General features: G+C 40.4%; 2 protein-coding genes across 2 annotated transcripts; both read left to right on the top strand.

Moving 5' to 3' along the window:
* Positions 1 to 3027: 3027 nt before the first annotated feature.
* RB195_017306 (uncharacterized protein) lies at positions 3028 to 7116 on the top strand (the record flags this gene model as incomplete). Its single annotated transcript, XM_064184243.1, has 2 exons — positions 3028 to 3083; positions 7014 to 7116. The coding sequence occupies 2 exons, from the start codon at positions 3028 to 3030 to the stop codon at positions 7114 to 7116; spliced, it is 159 nt and encodes a 52-aa protein (XP_064040124.1).
* On the top strand, positions 4749 to 7090 carry RB195_017307 (uncharacterized protein; the record flags this gene model as incomplete). The annotated part of the gene is made up of 3 exons (XM_064184244.1): positions 4749 to 4785; positions 6848 to 6943; positions 7014 to 7090. 3 exons carry the CDS (start codon positions 4749 to 4751, stop codon positions 7088 to 7090), a joined length of 210 nt encoding a protein of 69 aa, XP_064040125.1.
* Positions 7117 to 9380: the final 2264 nt, after the last annotated feature.

The raw sequence follows: 9380 nt of genomic DNA, 5'->3' as shown, positions 1-9380 counted from the left end.
GAGATTCTGAAATCAATTTTGAAGTGTTTTCGCTGGTAAGTGCTAATCATTGTCACTTACAATTAACTGTTTTCGATTTTAAGATGTGCTGAAAAGTTCCGATTGGACACAGTTTCTTTTCTTAGTTGAAAAGAAAAAACATGAAAATCGGTGCGGTTGTTTTTGAATATATCTTTGTCTTCATGCTTTTTACAACGAAGCGTCTTCGTAGCATGTTTTGTCACTATATTTTTCTAATACTGAAAACTTTTTTTTTCAAAATTGACTGCTTGTTCAAAACTCTGCTCCAGCCTACACTTGCAAGGAGCGCATCTATGTAGATTTTTTAACGCCTTTCTAATGCTCTCATAAATTATTCAGCAAATCCATTGCACTTGCTGAGAACCCCTTCTTTGACTTTATTGGCGATTGTGTTCTTGCAGATAACTTTACTAGACGTCAAAAAAACGAAAAAAAAAATAAAGATAAACTCTTATCTGTTTGATTCTCTTGCTTAATGTGTCTGACTTGTTCTTATTATTTATCTTAGTATTTTTAAGTGAATCGGAAGGAGAAGTGCAGTTTTTTTTTTTTGTTTTCACTCGTTTGCTTTCTTTTACACGCTAGCCGTTCGTTCATGTTCAACAAGTGGAGAGCAAACAAAATTATTTTCTTGACTTGTTTCCCTGTTTTAATTGCTGACTGCTGGTTTTATTCGAATGCAAATTCTTGCCAGTCCTTTTTTTGTGCTTTCTTCTCCTCAGAAAAGCCGTGCCAATACTTTGAAGGCGAAAATTTTTCGTTCCTTATTCGTTTTCATGCCAAAATTTTGCATTTTTACTTGTCCACCCTCGCTTCATAATTTTCACTTTTATTGGCTCTAACTACTTCAATCCTTTTCGTGAGATCATTCATACCTCGAAATACGAGTAAAATTGAACATAAACTCTAGAAAATTAGCATGTGTGTGTTTTTTTTCGAATTTACATGGAGTTTCCATTGTATTGAACATGAAACTCTCATTAAAATTCAGTTGTATCAATATTATCCACAAGATTTATTTTTCGTAGGAATCAGATTCAGTGAATACGAATTCGCCAATAACCGTAGAAATCGGTTGCTTTTTTTTTGGTTGTCGACAAAAACCTTGAAATTTGCCTTGTAGATCTATTCCAATCATTTTATTACAGGCTTAGAAATCAGGGTTACTCCTTATCGTAAAGTTGTGAAATCTTCGTTTCGGATCAATACGCAGCGAGTGCTCATTTAGAAATTCACCGCCTCTCTATGCGTTTCACTTCTCCCCGCATGTGCTGACTTCTGAATTTTTGAATTTTCTTGTGAAAAAGTTTTTTTTTTTTAAATAGAAACTGGAAATCCACTAACAATAAGTTTATTGATTGTTTCCCAAACTTTCTGTCCTAGACAACTGAGTTTCCTGTAACACAGTGACACAATGACAATACATGAATAGGATTAAATAGTCTTAGTGAAGTCTTCTTCAGCTTTATCATTTACTTTGCTTTTATGACTCCTCTAAGATAATATTTCTCATGGACTTATATACTATCCCATTTTTATGGTTAATTGTGCATAATTCACATCTTTTATAATCATAGTCCCAAGAGTCCCAAACCTTTATAGCTAGTTCAATAGTTTCTACGGTTTCTATAATATCTTCACAAAGACTTCGTTCTGCAGTGAATTGGATTTGTGCCCCGTTTTTTTGAGGAGCTTTGTCCTGTCCCACTCAGCCTTCTTTTAACAGGAATTTAATTTTATTATGATCATGGTTTCCACAAACGATAACTATGCACAATTACGAAAATAGGACAGGAAATATATTCGTACGAAATAAGATCCTAGAGGGTCCCTAGGAGCAAAATAAACGATAAAATTGATGGAAAAGGACTTTGTCAAGACTACATAACCGTATTAAGCCCATTGATGCACTATTATGCGAGAAAATAGTTAAACACTATAAAATGCAACAAGACAAGAGGTCCGCAGAAACTTCCCGTATCCGCCTTCTTTAATTTTTGTGTTCTTGTTGTTTTCGTGTTCAAGGGAAAGACGGAAAAAGAACAAAAGGAGCTTGAATAATCAATAACGTGGAACATGAGAGCTGCTTTTTTTAGTACACGTTAGAATTCGCAATCCGTTTCGGTGGGCGATGGTGTAACGCCAAAGCTGTAACGGCTAAAACGAGTCATAGCTTTCTTCCATGTTTGTAAATTTTTAGCGAAAAATACCTCCGTACAGAACAATGCTTCTGGATGGACTAATCTCAGTCTAATGCTACAGTAGTGCTTCTTTTAGCTTTTGATTGATCGAAGATACGGTGGAATAGAAAGGTAATTGTGGAAACAGCGTCGGTTGAAAAAGATGAATTGTCTGTGCTTTGTCTCAGAAGAGGAATAACATTTGCTGTTGCCGTCCACCTCCTCCCTCCTCCACGAAATTGGTAGGATTTGGGAGGACTTGTGAATAGTGGACAATCTCAAATTCATCGACTCTGACTGTGCCTTTTTTCTCTTCAGAACCCTCTTTGGTTCATTACATAGTATCGAGAACTCACTCATAACTAGTTTTTTCCGCTGTTGTGGACGTCTTAATCACAACTGTCGAGCGATTTGCAATTAAGCGCCTTACAGAGTGTGACGAGGTGTTAGTCACGAGTGTACTGCAGTTTTTCCAATAAACCATTTGCTCTGCTGCAGTTTTATTAGATTTGCTCACTGGTGAGTAAAGTGCTAGCAGCGTAGCCGTCGCTATATTCTTTTTTTTTACCACCAATAACTCGCATCGACATCTTTGTCATTTTTCACGATTGATTCGTACTTAGAGTGGGTTGCTCCTGCTTCATTGCTTCTTCCCCCCGCTCGAAATATTGGCAGTTGGCGTGTTTCTAATCAGTTTTTTGATTGCGTTTTTGTTTTTCGATACAGATTATTACGAAAGTTTTTCCCCGTCCATAGTCCTTTCTTTCGTAATTGCTCCAGAACAGGCCGTCATTAATCCTCCTGATTCTAGGTCAGATAGTCAGTCATGTGGTCTTTTTTGTGGTCATCATGCTTGTTATGTGCGGCAATATTGGATTTGGGGTGATGCGTATAGCGCCAGATTCGCGGCTGAAAATCCATAAGACCAGAGAACCTACATTAGCATTACAACTGGCGGTTCATTCGAGATCTTTCTCCAGTAAGTAGATATCCAATGTTCTGTGAACTATATAACAATTTGATTTGTTTCTTTTTCTTCTTTTTTTGGCGGTTTGTACTATCTGTTTATCAGTTACACTGCTATCACATAGGTCGAGGTTAACACCATCTTATTCAGGTTGTAGTGTAGTGGCAAGCTGTTTACGTGCAAAAAAATCTAGTTTGTTTCCTTTATTTGCTACATTTTGAATAATCCGCTGATGCCACATTGACTTTACGTTTGATTAGTCAATTCCCCTCTTCTCCCCTCGCATACCGCAATTTTCTGCGAAAAGAAAAGTGTTGGGTTTGGCACTTAAGCATAGATTAAAGGCAGCGTATCGGAAAACTTACGATGTTGAGGTCTCTGTGGACAATCATAGAGTTAGGAGTGCAGATGACCAAAATGAGCGTGACGGCACTTAATTTTCGCCGATCTTCCTGAAAAAAAAAGCGTGGAAGCAACGTTTTACTACAAGGTACATGAAAATGTGCTACCGGCGGTTTCCTCAGCAGCCTATCCGCTGGTTTTATTTGAATGGCCTGGCGAGGAGACCTCTTTGATCTTCGACCGCTCGCTGGTGGATGCGATGCGTGCACAAGAAGTGCACGTTCTAACGTACATCGTAGGAACAAATACCGTTTTCCATGTTTTTAATGAAGATTAAGGGAAAATGAGCGGGGCTAATGTTAATTCTTGCCCACAGATACCTCATCATAGTCTGTTTCGTACTGCGTTGCCTTCAAAGAGATGAAAACTGAAGATAGTTTATTGCGAAGCATAATGATTCCATTCGGGGAACGATTATTTTTGTTTCTTGAGCTGCAGTTTCTCTTGTGAAGCCCTCATTACCGAAAAGGAGCGTTTAATTCGTAATCGTCATCTATAAAATATTCGAAAAGCGGGGTTACTTCTAGTATTCTTCCCTCCATTTCCTCATTCTTTTTCGGAAAATACCCTCAATATAAAGACTTATTTATCTCTGAATGTTTTACTGAACTGCACCTCAAGTGGTCTTGAGTGGTAGGTCTACTGGGCTGCCCTATTCCGCACAAAAGGATAGATGAACATTACGCAACATAGGTGCGATGAAGAGATAACGGACACATTACGCGACATGGGGGCGATAGAGAGGACCCCTACTCTCCTCAGTTGAAGGGGGATATAACTTATGGAGTGCAGCTCAAGTGATGAGGAACACCGCCAACCGTCCAAAAGTGAAGGCGGTCGGAGCGCAGACTCCGACTATCACATGTACGTTAGAAATTTGGAAGTTTCACTTTTTGCTACTTTTATTTCACCTCTTAGAAGAAATATTTTTACTTCACCTCTTCGATAACCCCGCGGATCTTTCTCCAATTCTCTACAATCACACTTGAATTCCTGTTCCGAATGATGGTGCCTTAATTAATACTTTCTCGTGGGCTCAGTAAACATCTGAATTTTGGGTTCAAAAATATCTCGTTCGTTTAAATTGTTGTTACTGCGTGATGATATTGTTTAAAAAGTACTTGTCAAATGTACAAAATCCAGAACGTATATAAATCATGAGCTGGCCTGTTTTTCAAATGGGTGACAATGAACGATCATGTTCCAATAGAGAAGGTATACTTTCGAAACTGCTCTGCCATTTGTTCCACATTCCTTTTCGCAAATGAAACACCATTCTATAATATAATACGAAATTATTGTCTTATTATTATTTGTCGCAAAGGTCTTCCTTGTCCTTTTTTTTCGCACGGAAACGTTTTGATGTATTGCAATATTAATGCATTTGTTCTCAGTAACTGGCTGTTCTCGGTTTGATAAGTCGTTTTGATTCTGTAAACTGGCAATTCGTTGATCCATCGGTGAGCGCAGACCAGTGTACGATTTCGGCGGAATGGGCGCGTTTACTGATAAATACTGCTCGCGTTTTTTTTTAGAATATTCGTTGTATTAATATAGTAGTTATCTGCATCGACAACACAAAAATTCGAGATCGAAGATTCCCGTGGATGTTTTTTTTTAACCACTACCGTTGCCTGACACGTGGTTCTATTTCTACGTCAACTCCCGTTCACCAGTGGGCGTTGCCGTGGTTGGCGTGGGTATCGAGTTTCACGTCTGTTCGTATTAAAGGTCCTCGAATCTTTGCAAACAGGATCTATGCCCCTCTTTTGTTGATTTGCTCGATTTCTGTTAATCTCTCATCCTCCTAAGTGTTGAAAGAGGCTTTTTCGTTGTCATTGTGCACACTTGTGCAGGTGATGGTTCTTCATTCATCGACGACATTTACGTAAGTATAATTTGAATTCCATTGTTGACTAAGCTGCGCATCGGAGATGTGTACATTCCATCTCATCGACTAGACATCGGTCACGTGGTGTACTGGTATGTGGTATCGCGTATAAAAGGCTTCAGATCTAATATTGCAATTATCCTTTAGTTATCGTTTATTGCATAACTACTATTCGAAAACTTACAGTCCTGAGAATATACGTATTGTCGGCTTCTTGCAATACTTCTTTTCGTTAATATTGTCTTTTCCAGTTCACTATACAGAAATCCACAAATCCTTCTAGTCATGGTGCTTGATGATGCAATACCGAACAGCGGAAACACAGCGCGTGTGAACGCCTCGAGGGTACTCTTAGTCGATTTTCCCACCTTCACAGCAATTTCTGCTTGCACCACGGCGAGCGAGCAATCCAAAGTCTTAGTTCTTACGCAGCTCTCACTTGATACGATATGCTACTGAGATCTTCTAGTTCATGTCTCAACGTCATTCTTCAGTCCGTTCAGGATCCCCTATGCAACTTCTATTTTCTTTGTTGCTACTTTAGATAAGAGATGAAAAGCTCACTGGACTGCATTATGATGATAAGAGTCAAATCCGGTGAAAAGAACTTTCTTCCTTATTTCTGTGAGAATGCCTTTCACTGACGATTTCAAGTGACCGAAATCCCATTTTAACTATGGTCAGACGAAGGTAAGTTCGTGCCATCAATGAAGATGAATAATAATTTTGACAACAACAAGTGACGCACCTAGAGACCCTTCATACCATTGTTTGATTTAGGGATTTTTATTGTTTACCTTAGCGATTGCTATTTCCTAGATGCTAACGAATGTAGTCGAATCAAAACGTTCTGAAGCTCAGTGCATTTGCGTAAGTGACTCAGTGAAGCTAGCGATTGGCGAGGTTGGACCATCGCTAACTTCACTTGGACTGCAGTAATGATTGGTGTCAACGTGGGACTCGCTCGGTACGAGTCGCTGCACCACTACGCTGTTTCGAGCGCGTGCGATTACGCACGCGCGCCGAGCTTCAAGCCGTTTTGGCTCGATTGTATAGTAGGGTCGAAACGACATGAAGCACGTACGCAATTGCGTACACGGCTTTTCTTGAAGCGGTTCGGTGAAAGGTAGAGGCTAGGAGCGTGGTGAAACCCTTGCTGGCATCACCCATCGCTGCAGCTGGCGACGGTCCCAACTCGGTTCCAGCTGCTGCTTCCATCGTGCCTTTTCGACCGTGCACGCAAATGCACCGTAACTACACTCGTGATTCATGTCGTTTTGACCCGTCTACATATCGTTTTGGGTACAGAGAGCGTAGCGCGTTTGAAGAGATGATTAAAAAAAGTGGTCATTAAGAGTTTGAGATAATAACAAGATTTTGTTCTAGAATACAACAACACAGTGCCACCCGTATCACCTATGCCGTTTCTCTACGAATTGCTCGAGCGGGTGCCAATAATACCTCCATTAGTTCCAATCACGCGTAGGAGTTCACTGTTACTTCTTTCTTTCTTCATGTGTGGACACGAAGAACCTGAATTTCATCTTTGAAGGGTTCCTCGCAAAAAATTCGAACCGTCACGTTGGCGGTCTTCCTGTACTGCGCTTGATGTCACTCAGTCGCTCTTGACTTTGGTCCAACGATTGTCGTTGTAACTTGTCGCACTTCTGTCCATTTTATTTTTTTTTTTTTAGCAAATGAAGCAGTATCTTTAACCCTTGATGGTTTAAGTAGGAGAGAACATGGGGTCTCCCTTTTTTTGCATCTGTAAAAATATTATGCTCCTAGCATCACTTTTTGACTTGATTGCACGTTTATTGACACCCGTATTTTCCTCCAGTTTCTTCTGTCGATCTTCATATCACATATATTTATTTATATTTATGTTTATATTTATATATTTCATTCATATTTCAATTTGTAATGCAATTTTTAGTGCCGAAAACGTATTGATCTGCAGATCTATGGAAATTTCCTCTATAGCGTGAAACTATTCATAGTGTCCATAGTATGCTTCATCTTACAAGCTTGTCGTCGTTTTCACATCGAAACATTTATGTGAGAATTGTGGGAATGAGATGAATTATGCTGCGCGTCCGAAATATTCTTAACCGAAACGCCACGTTACATTACATGATGTGCTGTTGCATTATACATGGAAACTGCAATTACTCCTTCACTGTCTTTACTGGTGTACTCGTCATATCATATATCCATCTGCTTCATCATGATAACTAGCGTTTTTCGATTCAGGGTTCAACACTTGAAGACTTGGTTAACAGTAGCGTATCATGAAATTGACGTAGTTGGGAGACCTGTAGGGAAATATAGAGTTCGCGATGTGGATCACGAGAATGACCGTTACCCCGCTAAAGCGCCATTAATCGTCCTGAAAAACGGCGTGGAAAACTGCGTTTGCTCGTACGAGGCATATGACAACGCTCCACCTGTTTGCATACACCGCGTACGCAAGCAGGCGGTTGAATATCAATGAGGTCTCTTTTTCACCCCTACCCAAGTAAAAGCACAGAATAGGTTGCTGAGGGGACAGAAAAGGGGAAACGTGTTCAAGAGGACACGTTCTGACGTACCTCGTAGGAAAGAACGCCGCTCCTACGGAGTTCTTCATAACGGCTAAGAGGAATTGAGCGGAGGGACGCTCATACTTGTGATTTACATCTCGAATCTCTATATTCTCCTCACAGGTTTCTCAGCTAGGTCAATTTCGTGGTACGCCGCCTTTAAGGCTTTGTTTGATTTGGAGTTTTTTTTTTTTCGTTTCTGGCCGTTCATTTATTCGGTTATGAATACATTCATAGATGCGATAGTCTGAGCCGGTGCTCTGACCCCCTTCACTTTTGAACGGTTGGGGAAGGGTTCTCCTTCACTTTTAAAGGCATCACTCCACTAATCTGAGGTGGTACGGATTTCAGGTGGAGTATTCGTATACGGGGTCGTAGATTATAGGGAGGAGAGTGATTCCGTCCATTTCTTCGTAATTGCCGTAAAAAACGGCTCGGAAGATGCGGCTTCGGGCGCTGTGGCGCCCTATTTTCTACAAGGAATTCGACTGGAGCGCGGCAGCCTTGTGCGGCGCCGCATGTTCCGGGCAGTTTTTTACGGCAATTAGGAAGAAATAGACGGTATCACCTTCCTCTCCATAATCTACTATCTCTTATAAGAATACTCCACCTAAAATCTGCATCACCTCAGATTCGTGGGGTGATGCCTTTAAATGGTTGCCGAAATTACCCGCTTCACTTTCGGGCGGTTGGCGAAAGGACCCCCTTCACTTGAGCTGCACCCCATGAGCTAAACCGCCTTCGCCTGAGAAAGGTCCGGCTTCTCCCTATCGCACCTGTGAGTACATTGCACTCTGCTATTGCTTAAGTCCCTTATGAGGCTTCGAGTGCCATCCTATTGTCGTGTTTACCTTGTTTAAAGTACTCGGCATTTGCAATTTCGTTAATTCTTAGCAGCAAACGTAATTCTTCAGGGTTCTAATCCACTTTCTGTTCACAAATGTTCTTTAAAGCAGAATATGCTGAATATGAGTACAACAGTTTACTTTTTTCTAATTTCTGCTGTTTTTCCTCTTATCTGACTACATTCTATTACTGGAGTTTACTCCTTCAGCGCTTATGTACTCCGAGCACATCTGGAACTAGTCCGGTCTCTTTACTATAATTGCTGCACGTCGCTGTATAATAGTGCATTGACTGCCCACTTTTTTGTTCGGACGTCTACTCTACACAGCAACTTTTTTGAGCTATCATCTTTTGTGAATATTTCATGTATTGCTTATTGTTGACGACGAAGCGTAATCTGCCGAAATCTTTGGATTTTTTCAGATTTTCTCAAGAATTTGACAATCTCTCTTGATTTCTATGCTTTGTTGTATGCCTGACCTCTTATGGAC

The sequence above is a fragment of the Necator americanus genome, chromosome II, assembly GCF_031761385.1.
Source record: "Necator americanus strain Aroian chromosome II, whole genome shotgun sequence".
Taxonomy (NCBI): domain Eukaryota; kingdom Metazoa; phylum Nematoda; class Chromadorea; order Rhabditida; family Ancylostomatidae; genus Necator; species Necator americanus.
The sequence above is the reverse complement of the archived record's forward strand: the minus strand, read 5'-3'. Positions and strand labels throughout refer to the sequence as shown.